Below are 21,109 nucleotides of genomic sequence, written 5' to 3' on the forward strand. Positions count from 1 at the left end.
TGTGTCTACCCCAGTGCTTAGAACAGTGCTTGGCACATAGTAAGTGCTTAACAAATGCCACCATTATTATTATTATTATTATTATTAAATACTCTTTCATTCCCTTTTTCCTAGGTGCTATATGTAATTCAGATTTAAGAAACCAGCAGGGTTTGGCACATAACTCATTGGCACCAAAAGGCTGCCCTCCTTCCTTTGAATTTGAATTGGTCAAAGCCACCTGTGGTAAGAAATAAAGGACAGAGGATGGGAGACAGAGATCCGAGCCAAGTACACACCAAGCATACTATATTCTGCTCAATTGTTTATTTGAACACCAAATAAGCTGAGAGAATCTTATACAAGTTCTCAGGTATCCCACCAGATTTTTTTTTTCTTCTGAAAGGTGCAAAAGAGGTTTACATATGTGTTTCATTTAACAAAGCAAAGCTTCAACGAAACAAAATCACAGACCAATAAGCAGCATCAGCAAAAAAGCAGGCAATCGAGCAAACAAATCATGGCATTTTTGAGCCTCATACCATAAAACAAAGGCTCTACACTGAAAGGCTATGTAGTGCACAAAAAGCATCATTGTAAGCAGTGGTCATACAAGAACTGGCATAAAGTCACTTGTGAGTTCAAGTCTCTATGACCAGTGCCCTCTTTTCATTCTTAGAGGGGCACGGGAAGAGGCACCTATTTCACAGAATGGACTACGGATTTCCACGCTACCTGCTGGGCAGCACAGACATATACACTATGGATTTGGAGACATGGCTGCATTTGTATATTTTAAAAGTTCAGGCACATTTGGATGCAAAAAAGATAGTATAATTTTTTTTTAATCTCTGAAGGACAGTGCAAAGTTGTAGTGCCATAATAAGAGGCAGCAGTCACATAGAAAATAATCCTTATGACTTTAAAAGAGCCCACACTTTTAATTAAAACATAAGGGTGACTAGAAAGAGAAGAAAGTTGCAGTTATGGAAAGAAGGATTTTTGGTACCCACAGTTTGATTCATTGGACTGTGGGCAAAGGTGGGATATATTTTTTGTGGAATTTTAGCAAAGAAATCTATGCAGTGAGATCTGGTTCCAATCCCAAGGTATTACTGAAGAATTTAAGTTTTAATGTGACCAAATACTCCTTTCAAAATTATTCTTTGCATAATGCAAATTTTCTCTTGCCCAGCACATTTTCCCTGCTGATAGGTCTCACTCCCCATAGGGAGTCTAGCAGATGATTCAATTAGAAAAATCATTTTTAAAGGCAGCCAAACTAGGAATTAGAACTGTATGTTAATTTTATAAATAGTCCTAATATCAACAAATTCATCAAATGAATAACAGTCCCAACTGCAGCACATCCTTTCTCCATAAACTGAAGTAGTTATATTTTTGAATTTCAAATTGAATTAAAAATGCGTGCTTTCTTCTCGCAGCTCCTCCAGCACAAGAAATTGTGCATTGTTACAAGTGTTCAAAAGTGGTCTACGAAATCAAATTAAAGACTTTTCACCCTGCAGGAGCTGGCTCGAGCATTTGGTTTTTGGTGTCCTGTAATCACATTATATCTCACTGTAGCTACCCCACTAGTCTGATCATTAGCTCTTTGCCGTGGCAGAAGCCAGCCCTGCTCTTCCTTAGTTAGTAAGCCCCCTCAATAAAACCCAATTTTCCTAAATCAATTTTTATGTTAATTGAACAAGTGATAACGTATGTGGTATTCTGTGCTAATAACTCCAATCAAGAACCCTAGGGCAAATTCCATACACTTTTTCAATTAAAATGCATCGAGCTCTTGGAGAGTGCTCAATTATTGCTCTGTTCAGAAGCAAATTAAGTAATCAGCACTTCAAATTTCTTTTCAGTGAATTCAAAGAAATGAATTTTTTAAAAAAATATCATAAACCTTATCTTTCACTTACTAAATCTCCCTTCCTTATCCCACCCTAAAAAAAGTAATCAAGGAGTTAACCAGAGTATATCTCACAATTCGTAAGGACTTTCAGCTGGCAAACACCCTCCTGAGTTGCTCCCTCAAACAAGAATACATTTCTGAAATTGAGAGATGCTAAACAGCTCAACCTATCTTCTCTTCCCATTGCTTCAAGCATACTGGGATCTTTAAATGAATAACAACTCTTTGGATAAAGCAAATTCCTCTGTTCTACTTGTTTGGATTCTGCTGGTATTACACTGACTGTAGCCCTCGAGGAGTTTTGATTTTCGAAAAGAAAATCCAGTACAAGCATTAAAAACAATCTACTCTCCCCATTAGTTACTGCCCACAAATATCTGTACTAATGTTTTGGTTAAAGCATAATTAGCTGCCCTGAATATTCTTCCTGCTCAGGTATATTCTCTGCTACAGGATATCGTCTTGCTTCCAGTATCCAATAGACAGTTAGAGAAGCGCTGTTTTGTCTACTGCGGCTAGAAAAGTTGATACGAAATGTGATCATGTAACATAACAATCACAAAGCCCTAGGCATCAATGACTGCATATGTGATAAGGTAGTTTCAAAGCATATAAACATTTAGTATTTTGTTGGTTGGCTTTGCAGGTTAATCCAGGCAACCACAATCTACAACAGAATTGCTACATTCAATTGTCCAATAAGCGAGCAATGCATTTTAAAAAGAACTTACCACTATATAAGGTGCTTTTTAAACAACAAAAATCATCTAGACAAATTAGTAATGCAAACATATAAAATGGAGCTAAAAGCTAAATGCAATTATATCATAAAACATCCTTTTTTCTCTCAAATATTCCACTTTTTTTATGACCATGTGCAATGGCTTTCTCTAAAGAATTAACTCTTCTCAGCCCAGCCTTGGTGCCACAACAGTGAAAAACTCCCTGGGCTTCTGTCCTTACTCTAGCAGCCAAATCACCTGTGTCCTTTAGAATTCTAGACAAACAGAAGAACTGTAAAGGCATTTATCTATCCCAGATTTCAGGGAAGGTGAACTCTAGCTTTTTTTTTCTGTGCAACCTATTGGCACAAAAATAGAATCTCTCTGGATGCCCTATAGTGGGATGAGTGTGTCTTGCTTTGTTTTTGTGAGAGGTTTTCCTGAGGCCGGCGTCAAGGGGCCTGAAGCTTACTGAACGAAAGGTGCTATGTACAAGACTTTTACAACCCGGGCAGGACAGACCCTGGGAGAATAAACCCCAATTTTGGGGGGGGAGGAGGGGAGCACTCTGTGAGCAGAGGCAGGAACAATAGGATGCCCCACTGGGCCTACCCCAGGATGGACCTGAAGCGGATGGATGAACTTGCTCACAGGGCAGCCTTTTTTGGAACTCTGGGGAACACCACCCACGGAGTAGACGCATTCCGTACTTGATTTTGCTACTTGGCTAAAATTTCCTTCATTTATCTCTCTCCTGCATAATGCTTAGGACAAATTTGCTTCTATCATAGTCAGCTAAAGATTCCCGGACCAAAAGCCAATGTGCTCTTAGAAGTTCCTACCTTACTTCTGGGGCCCTTTATTCTCTGCGGATATCTTGCTGATCATGAAAAGGCAACTCTGCCGCAGGGAACCCTCTTCCTGTGGCAGGGGTTGGCTTCCCGAGTTCCACGTCCAGTGTCACCAAAAGTCATTAGGAGAATTGGGTCTGGTTAGAAACAAGACAGTCCATTGTAAACTGAGATCAGAACATATTTGATCCACCAGAGTCAGAACTGTCATACTGATGAAGGGCAGTCGCACATGCATAGGTAGACAGGAGATTATGTCCATGTGCCCTGTAGATTCCCTTTAAAACAATGATTGCAATGATGTAGTTCTCAGTAAACCTAGGATGCAATACATTAGGTCTACATGGCTTTGTCAAGTAGGATAAATGTATATGACTGAATGTATCTTGTATGCTTAAAGCGGAAATCTAGAGGAACTGACAGTGACTATTTTACTAAGATCATTCACTAGAGCAAGAGCTTTCTAATATGACATAAATTACTATAGGAATATAAGTAGTTAAAATTTACACAACAGCCTCCTTTCCCAAGTCAATAATTAAAGGCAGCTGTTTTACATTCCCTTGTGGCTTGTAGATTCCACTCAGAGCCAGTTCAATAAAACAACTCTGCACCTGATCCCAGAATACGGCTTGAACAAATTGTGAAAGCAAAGGGTCAGGTAAGGCCAAAATATTTGAGTTTCACATGGAAGGGCTACCTGTTGACTCATCCTAATTAAAGCATATTATAAAGGGGGGAAAAAGCCATTGCAAAATTCAAATTAATTTAGCCCCGAAATCCCTTTTGGCTATCTGCAACAATGGCACCTCTGCCATTAAAAATTTTAGCGAGAAAATTAATGAATACTCAGAGAAGAAATCACTTGTGATTGATGCATATTGGAGTGTGTTCATGTGTTGTAATTCAGCTAAAGTGATGCATTAACTAGATAGTAAGCAGCTGGGAGTCTCAGGATCTTGCAGGCCTGGTAAAAAGTGAACTTTCATATTGTGGTGGGGAAATTCTCAATTTCCCTGGTTATGTAATAAGATTGCAAGGAATGGGACGAAGTGGATGCGGTGGCCAACTGATTCTGGGGCTCCTCTTCCATTGGAGCGCTGCTCCTTCCTGGGGCGTGTAACCGGTGGGCGTCCAGCATCTCCAGGAGCAAGTCATACAAAGGGACCACGTTCTTGCACTTCATGCTGTACAGATGCTCCATGCCCTTATTACTATGGGATCAAAGGAAAAAAAATCAGCACCTTCAGATGCAATCCCATCCCAGTCAATCATATTGACTGAGTGCTTGCTGTGTGCAGAGCTCTGTACTAAGCAGTTGGGAGACTACAATAGACACATTCCCTGCCCACAGCAAGCTTGTAGTCTAGCCAGGGAGACCAACATTAATGTAAATAAATTACAGATACAGACATAAGTGCTGTGGGGCTGGGAGCAGGGATGAATAAAAGGGGCAGGTCAGGAGAAGAGAAGAGAGTGGGCGAGGAGGAAAGGAGGGATTAGGGAAGGGCTCTTGGAGGAGACGTGCCTTCAGTATTGCTTTGAAGGAGGGGAGAGTAATTGTGGGATAGGAGGAGGGAGAGTGTTCCAGGCCAGAGACAGGACTTGGGCAGCGAGGGAAATGAGACTGAGGTACAGTGATAAGGTTAGTATTAAAGGAGCATAGTGTGCAGGCTGGGTTGTAGTAGGAGAGTAGCAAGGTGAGGTAGGAGCGGGCAAGGTGATTGAGTGCTTTAAAGCCAAGGGTAAGGAGTTTCTGTTTGATGTGGAGGTGGATGGGCAACCACCGGAGGTTCTTGAGTGGTGGGAATGTTTTTGTAGAAAAATGATCCGGGTAGAAGAGAGAACTATGGACTGGAGTGGGGAGAGAGAGGATGCTGGGAGGTGAGCAAGGAGGCTGATACTGTAAGGCAGGATAAGATATGTGATTGGATTAACATGGTAGCAGTTTGAATGGAAAGGAATGGGTAGGTATTAGCAACATTGTGAGGGCTTTAGTGGGCTTGTGAGACAGAAAGGAAGCTGGTGCCATCTACAGTGATGGGAAAGTCATGGGGAGGACAGGGTTTGGATGGGAAGATAAGTAGCTCTGTTTTAGACATGTTAAGTTTGAGGTGATGGGAGGATATCCAGATAGAGATGTCTTGAAGGCAGGAGGAAATGTGAGACTGCAGAAAGGGAGAGATATCAGGGATGGAGATGTAGTTTTGGCTGTCCTCTATGCGGATGCATAGAGGTGGTAGTTGAAGCCATGGGAGTGAATGAGTTCTCCAAGGGAGGGGGTATAGATGGAGAATAGAACTGAAGCTTGGTGGACAGCCACAGTTAGGGTGGGAGGTAGAAGAGAAGCCCATGAAAAGAAATGAAAATGAGTGGCCAGAGAGATAGGACACCGGGAGAAGACAGAGTCAGTGAAGCCTAGGAGGGGATGGTGGACAGTGTCACAGGCAGCTGAGAGATCGAGGAGGATTAGGATGGAATAGACCCCAGCCTCAGTGTTGGAATTACTCTCCAGGCTGGCCACTATACTGCAGCCATAAAATGAGGAAACTCCAGTGAACACCCAACCAGTAGCTTATGGTACAGATAATAATAATAATAATAACAGTAATGCTATTTGTTAAACACTTACAATGTGCCAAGCCCTTCATTAAGCACTGGGGTAGATACAAGATAATCAGGTCCATGTTGGGCCCACAGTCTAAGTTGGAGGGAGAACTGGAATCCCTATTTTGCAGATGAGATAACTTGGGGCCCCGAGAAATTAAGTGACTTGCCCAAGGTCATACAGCAGGTAAGTGGCAGAGGTAGGATTAGAACCCAGGTCCTCTGACTCCCCAGCCCATGCACTTTCCATTAGGCCATGCAGCTATACTGGTTTTGTTTTGTTTTCTCGCTCCTCACCCCCCAGAAGCCACCAGATAAGGCAGTTGTTCTTCCTAAGTCTGAAAGCAACTAGCTAGTTCTGACAAATAACTTTCTTCCACTGCATGAATGCTACCACTACTACAAGAAGTGAGTCCCACTGATTTCTGGAATTGGGAGTTGAGATTACCAGCCTCAAATTAAACCACATAAACATTCAGAGGTGAATGAATGTCAGAAGGGAATTCTGCAGAAAAAATTTGCATTTGCAGAAGAAGAAAAATCAGCCCGTGTATGTAAAACAATAATTTTCCACTGTTGAGCGGGAAGTCACAACACACAAATTGCTCATGGTTCATCCACTATCCTAAAAAATGAATTTTATGTGGACTAAAATTGCTGGGTCTGCATGAAGGGTTGGAGACTAGGGGCCATGAAACGGCCCTCACCTATCGCCATCTGTGCAGCCTCTTTGGGCACCAGTCCCTGCATCCTCAGAGGCACACTGTTTGCTGTAGGAGCATCTGAGCTGAAGGATGACAATTACTGGGAGAAAGTGGCAACTAGAGTGGGGAACATTGGCTAGGTGCATGGGACCCAGATCTACCAAGCATTTTGGCAGCTTGAGGTGCCTGCACTACCTACCCTGGTCACTGCCTCAGGGGACTCCAGCCTGCCTGCTCTTTATTTCACAGATGCTGGGATGGGGGGATGTGGAGAGCCTGTGGGGGATAATAATAATAATAATGGTACTTGTTAAGCACTTATTATGTGCCAAGCACTATTCTAATCACTGGGGTAGATACAAGTTAATCAGGTTGGAAACAGTGCTTGTCCCACATGGGGCTCACACTCTCAATCCCCATTTTACAGATGAGGTAACTGAGGCCCAGAGAAGTAAAGTGACTTGCCCAAGGTCACAAAGCAGATATGTGGCAGTGCCCAGACCCATGCTATCGGGCACTCTCTCAACCTGGCACAAGACCCAAGTGTTCTGACTACCACCAGGTAACCTGAGACTATAGAAGGTGCTGAGCATGGTGCAGCTGAAGGAAGTAGGCGCCCACATCTCAAGCACTGCTTCCATCAGAGGAGTTGGTATAAGGGTGGCATTCCCCATTTACCAGGTCTGAGGGCATCAGTTGCTCCACTCCCTAGATCTGCAGTGGGATAAATGGGCTCATGGCCAATGAACCGCAGTCAAGGTAAGGCACAGGAGCAGCACAATCTTGCAGTTATTCCTGAGATTCGATGTATGGCTTGTCTGGTAGTTAGAGGTCTTACACAGCCATTGTGGCTTCCAAAATGCAGTTTATCTGTGTTTTGCACTGCCTTTATAGCTCCTCCTCCCCAGCTCCCACCACAATGATCATTTCTTCTAGCCTGAAAACTCTCTGTGGGTGGGGAACATATCTTCCAACTCTATTATAATGTACCCTCCCAAGTGCTTAGTTCAGTACTCTATCCATAGTAAGTGCTCAGCAAATATAATTGGTTTGTAGTTTTTGCAATGAAAAACATATAAGGTTTTGATTGGCCTTGGTTTTAAGTAACGCAGAGGTTGAACTTAAAAGACTATGCACCCTCCTGGCCTAACTTCTTAGATCAGTTCTAAGGTAGTAGGAATACTCATATGCCATATTTGCTTGCAATAATTGCCCCACTTTTTTGCATAATATTTACAACCCAAAAGACAACAGAGGGATTACTTGCACAGAATTAAGCACTTAAGGGGAGCAAAAGGAAAAAAAGGGGGTGAGAGAGAAAGGTAAGAAGATTGAGACTACCTCTCTTCTATCTCACTCTCCCAGTTGTTGCACACAAGCAGCTCTCAATGAATTGCAGTAATTCATTCAATCGTATTTATTGAGCACTTACTGTGTGCAGAGCACTGTACTAAGCACTTGGGAAGTACAAGTTGGCAACATATAGAGATGGTCCCTACCCAACAGCGGGCTCACAGTCTAGAAGCGGGAGACAGACAACAAAACAAAACATATTAACAAAATAAATAGAATAGTAAGTATGTACAAGTAATCCCCCCCTTCCTTCTCTTCTTACAATAACATTAATTAATCATATTGACGGCTTATTGTGTGCAGAGCACTGTGCTAAGCAATTGGGAGAATACAATATGACAAAGCTGCACACAAGAAGCTTAGTCTAGTGGGAGAGACAGACATTAAACTAGACTAGGGATAAAGCAAATAATAGAGCTAAAAATGCTTACAAACACCTCTCAAAAAATAAACATGTGTTCTCTATTTTCCTCCATCTTTCTACCCTGGCTCACATTTCAAGAAAGAAAACTTTATAGCCCAAACCTTTATCCTGGTGTTCTGACTCAATTCCTTATCGACACACACCACTCTCACTGCTTACAAAATAAGCTTTTTTTCCCTCCTCAAAAATTGAGGGTGAGATTGTACCATCGAATCAATTATGCAATTAAATGCGGTATACGCATTTAGAGTAACAAAATGCAGCATTCCCAACGTAAGCAGAATCGATTTGCAAGTTTGCTTATAAATATTGGGTGTGATCAGGTGAAGGAGAAATCAGTCCATTCTCTGCAGGGGTTATCTGCCCATACAGCAGATGAATTTGGTTGAGAAGATTAAGCTTGAGGTTGGAATAGTATGTTTCGAACCTTAGCCATAATGTAAAAGAGAGGCTGCCTTTCTCTACATTCATTCATTCAATCGTATTTATTGAGCACTTACTGTATGAAAAGCACTGTACTTGGGAGAGTACAATATAACCACAAACAGACACACTCCCTGCCCAATCACTGCTTCATCCCAAATGGAGTCAATTCAATAGAAAGTCCTTGATCTTTCTTATGCCTCAGAGGGTTTTGGTAGATGACTCAAATGCCAAAAGATCTAAAGCAGATGATATTCTCCATGATCCCTTAACTTCCACTTATTCATCTGGGCTCTACCGTACCATCCATATCACCCTACATCACTCCTCCTATTGCTGTCAAAAATCTTCGAACAATTTATAAACACCTTTCAGCATCACTTCCTCTCTTCTGGCTTACTTTTTGACATGCTACTATCTGGTTTCCACCTCCTTCTTTCCCCAAGGTCACCCAAGGCTGACTTATGCCAAATCCAATGGAATCTATCTAATCAGCCTCAACCTCCCAGCTCCCTTCAACATTACGGGCCAGTCCCTTACTATCCTTGGTATTGCTGACACAATTCTCTCATGGTTCTGCTCCTTCCTTACTGAGGGACATTTAACTGGGGGTTCTTCTCACCTCCTAACTGTGGATATCCTTCAAGGCTCAGCTGTGGATCACCTTCCATTCTCAATTTACATTCATTCCCTTGGGAAGTGGGGAAGTGAGGATTTTAGGATTTCAATTTTGTCAACAAAGAAGTATGAGGTGGGGTTGATGTATTTGGGAATAGTTGACTGGGGCAAGGGGCATATACAAGTCTGAGGGAGGAAAACTAGCATTGCTAAGTGGAAAAGGGGACAGGGTTTTCGCAGGTGAGGATGATGTTCAAGTGGCAAAGTCAGCCTGCTGCCTTGGATCACTGCCAGCAATGATCCCAAAAGAAGAATGATTTTTATTTTACAAAGGGTACCCACCCATAACATTTCCTAAAGAAAGTTCCTCAAGAGGACTTTTCCAAGAAAAGAAGTCTTTTTTTCTATCCTTTCCTCCACAAAACACACTTGGGCCTTGTCTCCACCACAAAATTTACTAGGACCATTGTGCCACTCCACATTGGCTGGACCATTTTGATGGCACTCCTGGCCATATGACAATCTCCAGTACTGGGCCAAAGAGAGTTCCAGTCCAGTGCAGTGCCCCAACAGGATCACTCCAACCATGGAAGGAGATATGGCCCTAGACTTCCTCAGATCCCCCTAAGGTACAAAAAGTGTAAGATTTCTGAATTAAGAGTTGGTAGTCTGCTGGCATGGCACTTTGTGCTTTACCTCTAGAAGTCTATCAACTCCTAGAAGGGTTGCCGACCAACAGAGAAGCATCATGGCCAAATGGAACAACAGGCCTAGAAGTCAGAGAATCTGGGTTCTAATCCTGGCTCTGCTACATGCCTGCTGTGTGACCTTGGATAAGTCACTTAACTTTTCTGTACCTCAGTTTTCTCATCTGTAAGATGGGGATTAAATTTTACTCTCTCCTCCTTAGACTGTGAGCCCCAAATGGGAAAGGGACAGTGTCTGGCCTGATTATCTTGCATTTACCATAGTGTTTAATATGGTGCTTGGCACATTGTAAGCACTTAAATGCATAATTGCTATTGTTATTATTATTATTATTATTAATATGGACCTCAGCCAGACACACAGTTACATAGGCAGCAAATAAAATGGGGGCATACGTGGTTCTCCCATGTTGCAATGGAGCACTGTTATTACTAGCAACTCTGCTAGAATTGACTCTATTTTCATGCCCAGTGTGAATACCATAGGAAATAACTCAAACAGATGGTAGTCTAGTCTCTCACCTCATGTGCCTGAAGTGGGAGAGGATGAGCAGGAGCTGAGCCAGGCGTCTATGTTGTTGCTGTAGAGAGAGACCAGCTTTGGCCATCAGGTGAATCAGAGTGTCTGTGATTTTGTCCAGAACACGGTGAATATGGTCCTTCTCTTCCAGAGACTTCAAGGTGCTGGAAAGAAATGTGTACACACCTGGATGTTGAGGGTAAAAAAACACACAAAGAGTGAAACTGTGGAAACTTAAGGCAATGAAAAATAAAGGGGTCAATAAATGTCTTTCCCTAAGGAATACAGGGGCTCTACAGACTTTCTGAAACCAAACACCTCTGTTGATGGCTCCTACCAAGCGTTTAGTCCAAAAGCTGGGCCTACCCTAACAAGCTACTTACAACTATCAGTGAGGCCCAGTTCACATCCAACATTCCAATCAAGAAACTGCTTTACTCACCCAAACATCCTCTTCCCAATTGCCCCCAAGGAGCAATGGGTAACCACTGAAACTTTCTGACGAGAGCAGAGGTCTGTGCAGAATACCATTTTAGAAAAATGACCTGGGCTGTAGAGCTAGGCATGAACCGGAGAGGGAGACCCTGGAAACTGGAAGCTGTTGCAGTGTTAAGCCAGGATATGACTAGTGCCTGAACCAATATAGTGGCCGTTTGGCTAGAGGAGAAATGTGAAGTAAATACTGACAGGATTTAGCAAGATGGATATGGGGGATAAAAGAGAGGGAGGAGTTGAGAATCAATCAATCATATTTACTAAACACTTACTGTGTGCAGGGCACTCTATTAAGTACTTGGAAGAGTACACTATAACAGGGTTGGTTGACACATTCCCTGCTCACAATGAACTTAGAGTCTAGGGGGGAGAAAGAATAATAAAAATAGCTACAGATCTGTACGTAAGTACTATAGGACTTAGGAAAAGGGTGCAAATCCAACTGCAAGGGTGACATAGAAGGGAGTGGAAAGGAGGGTTTAGTTAGGGAAGTCCTCTTGGAGGGGGTGTGCCTCCAATAAGGCTTTGAAGGTGGGGAGAATAATCATCTGCTGGTTATAAAGAGGGAAGGCATTCTTTGTCAAGGGTAGGATGTGGGCAAGATGTCAGCAGCAAGATAGATGAGATCGAGGTCAGAGGGGCAAATTGTGTGTGTTGGGTTGTAGTAGGAAAGCTGGGAGATACCGTAGGAGGGGGCAAGGTTATTGAGTGTTTAAAAGCCTATTGTAAGGAGATTCTGTTTGTTGCAGAGGTGAATGGGCAACCACTGGAGGTTCTTGAGGAGTGGGGAAACATGGACTGAAAGTTTTATAGAAAAGTGATCCAGGCAGCAGAGTGAAATATGGACTGGGGAGAGACAGGAGTCAGGGAGGTCATCAAGGAGGTTGATGCAATAATCAAGGTAGAATAGGAAAGTGTTCAGACTAACTTAATAGCAATTTGGATGGAAAGGAAAGGAGGGATTTTAGCAAGGTTGTGAATGTTGAACTGATGGGATTTGGTAACACTGAATACATGAGTTGAATGAGAAAGAGGAGTAGAGGATAACACAAAGGTTATGGGCTTGTGAGACAGTGGGATGATGGTGCTATCTGTAGTGAGAAATTAATGGGGAGGAAAGGGTTTCTGTGTGTAGAAAAGGAGTTCTGTTTTGGATATACTCAGTTTGAGGAGTCAGTGGGACATCCAAGTCGAGAAGTCCTGAAGAAATGAGGAAATGCAAGACTGCAGAGAAGGAGTGAGATCAGGGCTGGAGATGTAGATTTGGAAATCACCCGCATAGAGACGGTAGTTGAAGCCATGGAAGGGAATAAGTTCTCCAAGGGAGTGAGTGTAGATGCAGACTAGAAGGGGTCCAAAACTGAGCCATGAGGGATTCCCAAAGTTAGGGAGTGGGAAGCAGAGGAGCTGCCTGTGAAAAAGACTGAGACTGAATGGCCAGAGAGATAGGAGAAGAAACGAGAGGACAGTGTCAGTGAAACTGGAGCTTGAATGGATGGGGATGGTGGGATGCTCTGAAGGAATGACAGGGATGACCTGATTGCAGGGAGAGGACTGAGGGGACATGGTGGGTTCAGAGAAGTTTGAGGGTTATAGGTGAAGTTGTCAACACTCATAAGTGCTAATCCAGTGGTTCCTGATTAAATTGTTGAATTTATTGTGGGTCATTAGGTCTTCAAGAGTGAAGAGGTGAATGTTTATAATGTCAAAAAATAATATCAAAGTTTCAAACCTGTAACTCATGCTGTTCCACTGGCTGGAAACCCCCAACATATCACAGTTCTACTCACAATCAGACCCATCCTAAAATGCCCCTCCTTTCCCTGATGAATTCCCAGCCCAGTAAAGTGTATAAACATTCAGCCATCTCTAATACTTACATACCTATTTATACCCATCCTTGGCATTTCTGCATATACCTATTCAATTGTACAGTTATTCATTTTGACTACTCTATTTGTAGCTATTCAATCGTATTTATTGAACACTTACTGTTCATTCATTCATTCAATCGTATTTACTGAGCACTTACTGTGTACAAAGCACTGGACTAAGCGCTTGAGAAGTACAAGTTGGCAACATAGAGATGGTCCCTACCCAACAGCAGGCTCATGGTCTAGAAGGGGGAAATGCAGACTAAAACTGTACTGTATGCAGGGCACTGTACTAAGCACTTAATATGTCTTTATTTGTAACTATGTCTTCATGTAAGTCCCTTAGGGACGGGGAACATGTCACTTCTTTGATTTATACTTCTCAAGTGACTTAGCATAGTGCACCCTACTGTAGGATAGTTCTATTACTACAACTATCACTGCCACAGGAAGACGGTTGTGGAAACTGTGATGTTGGGTGGAGAAGAGAATTTGGGAGGGATGACAAGGATTTCAGTTTTAGGGCTAGGTCTAATCCAATTCTATTGTATCTACTCTAATGTTTAGTATATTACTGGCACAATTATTATATTAATATACATTTTGGTGGACCATCCCTGAAAGCACATAGAGATGTCCTGGAGGCAAATGGGGATATTACAAAGGTTAGGGTTTTTCACGTAGATTTGTCACTAAAATCAAGGTTAGATAGTGTTTCCAGGAGAAACAGCAGCATGGCCTACTAGAAATGGAAAGAGTATGGGCCTAGGAGCCAGAGGACCTGAGTTCTAATCCCAGCCTGTAGTGTGACCATAACTTTACTTCGCTGTGCCTCAGTTACCTCTTCTGGAAAATGGAGATTAAATTCTCCTCCCTCAGACTGTAAAATCTATTTGGGACAGGGACTAGGTTCCACCTGATTATCTTAGCACTTAGGACAGTCCTTGACATATGGGTAGGGACTGTCTCTATATGTTGCCAATTTGTACTTCCCAAGCGCTTAGTACAGTGCTCTGCACACAGTAAGCGCTCAATAAATACGATTGATTGATAATAATTATAATTATGGTATTTGTTAAGCACTTACAGTGTGCCAGGCACTGTACTAAGCACTGGGGTGGATACAAACAAATCAAGTTGGACACAGTCCCTATCCCACGTGGGGCTCACAGTTTCAGTCCCCATTTTACAGATGAGGTAACTGAGGCACAGAGAATTTAAGTGACTTGCCCAGGGCCACATAGCAGACAAGGGACAGAGATGTGATTAGAACTCATGACCTTCCGACTCCCAGCCCTGTGCTCTATCCACTATGCCATGCTGCTTCTCATAGCAAGTGCTTCACAAAGACCATTAAAAAAAAAAAACAAACAGCAAGAAAATGGTCAAGATAAATCATAGACAATGAGATCACTGATGATCTTGGAGAATGTAGTGAGAGGAAACCAGATTGTAGAGGGAGAAAAAAGGAGTTGGAGGAGAGGGAGTGGATGTATTCCACCTATTCAATAAATTTGGACAGAAATGGGAGCATGGAGATGGGCAGTAGGTGGACAGTTGGATGGCATCCAGAGAAGATGTATTTAGTATAGAGAAGACATGTTTGATATGAGGAGAGAAGAAGCCAGCAGAGAACTAGTGGCTGAGGAGGGCAGCCAGGGCAGGTGAGAGGAGGTGGGGGTCAGAGGCCTTCAGTCAATCAGTATACAGGGGGCACTGTACAAAGCACATGGGAGAATACAATCAGGTAAATACATATGATCCCTGCCCTCGAAGAAATTATAATTTAACAGATAACACAGACATTAAAGCTTACAGTTAGAAGGAAGAAGGACAAGGGGATTGGTACTGTGTCTCACATGATTATCATATCTCATATTTACCCTAGCACTTAGTACAGTGCTTGGCACAGAGTAAGCACTTAAACACCATGATTATTATTATTACTGGGTTTGTGCTGTGTACATAACCATTACAGACAGTTGTGAGTACACCAGTGTTTAGGTAGAGAGAAGAGGTAGATTTGAAAATCTATTCTATTTATTTTATTTCGTTAATATGTTTTGTTTTGTTGTCTGTCTCCCCCTTCTAGACTGTGAGCCCGCTGTTGGGTATGGACGGTCTTTATATGTTGCCAACTTGTACTTCCCAAGAGCTTAGTGCAGTGCTCTGCACATAGTAAGCGCTCAATAAATATGATTGAATGAATGAATGAATGAAAAACCAGTGGGCAAAATCCCCTTGAGATACGATTGAAAAGGATGAAAGAGAGGATTTACTCTCCCACAGGCCCCAGGAAGATTTCCCCAATTCATAAAAACTGGTAACCAAAACAGAAATCAATGTTCTAGCTTCGACCTGGCCCTCAGTGACAATTGGGATCAAAGTGAGGGTCAGAGCTAATGGTTTTATAAGAGACGTGATTCTGTCACTTGCAAGACAGACTACTCCCCAGAGGAGTTTCCAGAAGCAGAACAAAGATACTTTGCATAAAATCACCTCTACTGCCAGTGGCTACATCAAATCAGTCAAAAGAGAATATAGCACTTAAAGCCATAGGGGTTTAATGTTAGCATCTGATGAGTTCAAAGGGGAAACTTACAGAAATAGCATGTGCTAATAGAAAAAGCTTGGGCCTAGGTCCTAATTCTGGGTCTGCCAATTGCTTATTGTGTGTTCTTGGGCAAGTCAAAAAACTTCTCTGTGCCTCAGTTACCTCATCTGTAAAATGGGGATTAAATCCTCCTGAATTTATCTGTGCCTCAGTTGTGTCATCTGTAAAATGGAGATTAAATCCTCTCCACTCCAGTTTAGACTGTGAGTCCCATGGGGGTCAGGGAATGTGTCCCATTTGATAAACTTGTGTCTACCCCAAAGCTTAGAACAATGCTTGACATATAGTAAGTACATAAACACCATAAAAAATACAGAGTCCAACAAAGCCTGATCAGGAGAAAAAGGAGCTGTCACAAGTATTTTTCCTTTAGCCCATTTTGTTTCTTCAAGAATGACACTTCCATCACCTGGTCCACCAGATCTCCACATACCCATGAATCACCTCTTTAAAAATAATAGTTGTAGCCTTTGTAAAATGCTTACTCTGTGCCACACACCATACTGACTACTGTGATAGATATGAGATAATCAGATCAGCCCTAGACCCTACCCCCAATAGGGCTCACAGTCTAAGTAGGAAAGAGAACAGATATTAAACCCTCATTTTACAAATGAGGAAACTGAGGCAGAGAGAAGTGATTTTCCCAAGGTCACAACAGACAAGTGGCAGAGATGAGATTAGAAACCAATCAGGCAATTGTCTTTAATGAACACTCACTGTGTGCAGGGCACTGTACTAAGCACTGGAAGAGTACAACACAACAATATAACAGGCACATTCCTTGCCCACAATAATTTTTACAGTCGAGAGAGGAAGACACCTGGATGCCCAGGCTCATGTTCCTTTCCCTTGGCCAACTACTTCTCCTTTTAAAGCTAGTGGACTTGTTTCCCAGCATCCACAGAACTGCAGAATCTTGGACATGAGAGGTGGCAGGGGCTAATGGCCACATAAAAACATTCCTGCAAAACTCTGACCAGGAAATAAGTGAACCTTCAGAGGGGAATTCATTCATTCATTCATTCAATAGTATTTATTGAGCACTTACTGTGTGCAGAGCACTATACTAAGCGCTTGGGAAGTATGTAAACAAGCACAGTGTAATTACCCAGAATGGAAAATGGCTGTAGAAAAATACCTCTTTGGCACTTTCATAACCACAAGTGGCCAGAATCTTAGCCTACATGGACTCAGAACAATTTGCTTTTAGGTATATGAAGTTCCTTTAAACCAGGCTCAGATATGGAAGCAGCATGGCCCAGTGGATGGAGCTTGGGCCTGGGAATCAGAAGGACCTGGGTTCTAATTCTGACTCCACCACTTCTTTGCTGTGTGACTTTGGGCAAGTCACTTCAGTTCTCTGTGCCTCAATTACCTTATCTGTAAAATGGGGATCAAGACAGGGAGTCCCATGCGGGACATGGACTGTGTCTAACCTGATTAGCTTGTGTCTACCCCAGTGCTTAGTACACTACCTGGCACGTAGTAAGTGCTTAACAAGTGCCATGAAGAAAAAAAAACAAAACAAGAAGCTGTTCTTAACCCTGACTTCTAGGTAGGGAAATTTCAGCAAAGGATGGTGATTTTCTGAATTTTTCTTTGGGAGCTTGTTAAAGAGCCAAGGTATTGGCTCCCCCTTCTCCTCAACACTCTATCCAACTTTGGCTTCACAGACTCCATCCTCTCCTGGTTCTCATCTTATCTCTCCGGCCGTTCCTTCTCAGTTTCCTTTGCGGGCTCCTCCTCCCCCTCCCATGCCCTTACTGTAGGGATTCCTCAAAGGTCAGTTCTTGGTCCCCTTCTGTTCTCTATCTACACTCACTCCCTTGGTGACCTCATTCAGTCCCACGGCTTCAACTAGCACCTCTACGCTGATGACACCCTGATCTACATCTCTGCCCCTGCTCTCTCTCCCTTCCCCGCAGGCTCGTATCTCCTCCTGCCTTCAGGACATCTCCATCTGGATGTCTGCCCGCCATCTAAAACTCAATATGTCCAAGACTGAACTCCTTGTCTTCCCTCCCAAATCCCATCCTCTCCCTGACTTTCCCATCACTGTACATGGCACTACCATCCTTCCCGTCTCTCAAGCCCGCAACCATGGTGTCATCCTTGACTCCGCTCTCTCATTCACCCCACACATTCAATCCGTCACCAAAACCTGCCGGTCTCACCTCCACAACATCGCCAAGAATCGCCCTTTCCTCTCCATCCAAACCGCTACGTTGCTGGTTCAATCTCTCATCCTATCCCAACTGGACTACTGCATCAGCCTCCTCTCTGATCTCCCATCCTCCTGTCTCTCCCCATTTCAGTCTATACTTCACTCTGCTGCCCAGATTATCTTTGTACAGAAATACTCTGGGCATGTCACTCCCTTCCTCAAAAATCTCCAGTGGTTGCCTGTCAACCTACGAATCAAGCAAAAACTCCTCACTCTCGGCTTCAAGGCTCTCCATCACCTCGCCCCCTCCTACCTCACCTCCCTTCTCTCCTTCTACAGCCCAGCCCGTACCCTCCGCTCCTCTGACACTAACCTCCTCACTGTGCCTCATTCTCGCCTATCCCGCCATTGACACCTGGCCCACATCCTTCCCCTGGCATGAAATGCCCTTCCTCCACACATCCGCCAAGCTAGCTCTCTTCCTCCCTTCAAAGCCCTACTGAGAGGCTCACCTCCTCCAGGAGGTCTTCCCAGACTGAGTCCCCTTTTTCCTCTCCTCCTCCCCATCTCCCCTCTGCCCTACCTCCTTTCCCTCCCCACAGCACTTGGATATATTTGTACAGATTTATTACTCTAGTTTACTTGTGAATATTTACTGTTCCATTTATTTTGTTAATGATGCACATATAGCCTTAATTCTATTTGTTCTGACGATTTTGACACCTGTCTACATGTTTTCTTGTCTGTCTCCCCCTTCTAGACTGTGAGCCTGTTGTTGGGTAGGAACCGTCTCTATATGTTGCTGACTTGTACTTCCCAAGCACTTAGTACAGTGCTCTGCACACAGTAAGTGCTCAATAAATACGATTGAATGAATGACTGAATGGTCAAGCAATCAGACTAGTCAGTACTTGGTGAGCTGCAGGCTAGCCAAGCCCTTTCTAGAGGTAATGGAAAGGGGGAGAACCAAGGTGCTAGCCATTGAGTTTCATGTCCACTCCTTCCTCTTTCCACTGTGATATAACTTAGAAAGTCACAAGCCTCAGCTCACCTTCCCCAGCCAATTCCATCCATCAGAAACTGCTCCAGAATTGGTTTGTCCTCCTGGGCAGAAGTAGCCTGTCCCTAATTCACCCATGTGACCAACTTTGTCTTTCTACCTAACTAAAACACACTATGTATTTGCCTCATGGCGGATATTGAATTGTGAAGCCCAGTCTTCACAATCCACAGAAGATGGCAGCCAAGCTGCCGGCAGTTGCTGCCTCTTTGTGTTTGCCCGGCTCTGAAGCACTTTGAAGTGTGTGGAACTTTACTTGCTACACATTACTGAGGGCCATGCTTTCAAAATGCATCCTTTCAGTAGTTGTGCAAGACTTGGGACTGGTGTATAGACAGTAGCAGGAGTGTTCTCTTGGGAAAATGAAGCTCCACCTTCTATGGCAGAGCTCTGCTGATGTAAAAAGTGTTATTGTGTGAAGATGGATTCTTTAGAGGTAGGTGAATTTCTCAACTCAGACTTAGGAAAAGCCCTGTTCAGAGTCCCAGCACTTGACTTATAAATGTGTTCTTGTCAGCAGATGCTTCCAGGCACAACAAATGCTCCAGAAATGAAATACATCATGCTCATGCACTTTGAAATGTGGATCGAAGACAGCAGCCTTCATCTTTTCATGTGTTCCCACATTATATGATTACTGCTTGTGGATTGATGTATTTCCCACGGCTGTTCAAAAAAATAAAAACCACTAAACTCATGAGTTCTGCAGGTACTCTGGCAACTGCTACACCAGAGAGAGAAAAACAAGGTTGCCAATAATTTCCATGCTTCATTTGTTTTCTGCCACTCTGGATCATCAACCAGTATTTCCGCAGCATGAATGTCAGTTTTCACACCATGAAAGATCTTGAGAAATAGTCGTGCAACAAGGTAGGCAGCAAAAGCTTCTACAGCTTTGGCTACCGTTCTGATTTCAGAACGAAAAACCAAAGTCTGTAGTAACCAGGCTTTTTTGCTTATCCTGAACAGCATGCCCTAGTGATAAGATCATAGAATGGGAAGTCACAAGACCTGGATTCAAGTATGAGCTCCTCCATTGGCCAGAGGTTTGACCTTGGACATGTCATTTAACCTAAACTTCAGTTACCTCATCTGTAAACTGGGGAGGATAAGATAGATTGTAAGCCCTGGGTGGGTCTGGGGCTATCTCCAGTTTCATGACCTTGTACCTACTCCAGCACTTAACATAATAGCCCTTAATAAATGAATTCCATAATTATTATGATTAGAAGGAATGTTCACAGGGAATGGAATTAGTGTAATATATTACCTGGAGATAAATGGAGAGGAAGGAAAACACCCAGGAATACAGTTTTAAACATTTCTGCAGCACCACTGCATATACCATTCTAAAGAAAGATGACAGCATTCAGTCTAAATGCCTAAGAGAAGCCACTGATGAAAGCGAAGGAATGTAAACAGAGAGTCAGCCTCTTGGAACAAGTCGATTTGTTCCCTTCTCCAGACCGTCCAACTAATTCAGGGAATTGTTGGGAATAAGACAGGATGCTTGCTCAGTCCTTGAGAAAATGATCTGGGGTCAAATGTATTTTCATTAAGAAGAAAGGGTGGAGCTGTTCCCTTGGAATGGACTAGACGAGCTCATGACCATGCAAGATTCCTCATTATCAAGGATACCATCATTGAACAAAAGGAGTAAAAGAGGAAAGGGCAGAGCTATTTTGCCAAAAGCACTCTGCCAGGAAGCTCTCACTCAGGTAAAAAGAACCTCCTACTCCCTTTGGCTGGGAGGTTGTGGCGGCAATCAAACATATTTGCTCTCCTGAACCTTTAAACTGGAATCGCCTACTGGCCCAACCCATTTGGTATTTACCCAAGCTGGCTCAGCAAAGTCAACAGTTCCAGGAGAGTCACTGTGAGTTGTCTCTGCCCCAGGCATCACCCATGCCAGGAAACCTCTTGAGGTCTTCTGAACTAATAAGCGCCTCAAGATGGGCAAGGCCAGATTCTTTCTGTCAGGGCTAGAAACTGAACAAAAAGGATCTTCCAGCTCTTTTCGGAGCTTCTGCTATAAGCTCGTTGTGGGCAGGGAATGTGCCTGTTTAT

The 21,109-nt window shown here is 43.2% G+C and overlaps 1 protein-coding gene across 1 annotated transcript in view; it reads right to left on the reverse strand.

Annotated features, from left to right (window-relative positions):
• Positions 1-290: 290 nt before the first annotated feature.
• ESR1 (estrogen receptor 1) overlaps positions 291-21,109 on the reverse strand; it is a 268,680-nt gene continuing 247,861 nt past the window's right edge. The window contains exons 8-9 of the mRNA XM_038767701.1: positions 10,835-11,018; positions 291-4,690 (exon numbers count right to left, since the gene is read on the reverse strand). Of these exons, the coding sequence (XP_038623629.1) occupies positions 4,462-4,690; positions 10,835-11,018 (413 nt within the window). The 3' untranslated portion in view covers positions 291-4,461. The remainder of the gene's footprint in view (positions 4,691-10,834; positions 11,019-21,109) is intronic.

This window comes from Tachyglossus aculeatus, chromosome 2, assembly GCF_015852505.1.
Source record: "Tachyglossus aculeatus isolate mTacAcu1 chromosome 2, mTacAcu1.pri, whole genome shotgun sequence".
NCBI classification, from domain to species: Eukaryota; Metazoa; Chordata; class Mammalia; order Monotremata; family Tachyglossidae; genus Tachyglossus; species Tachyglossus aculeatus.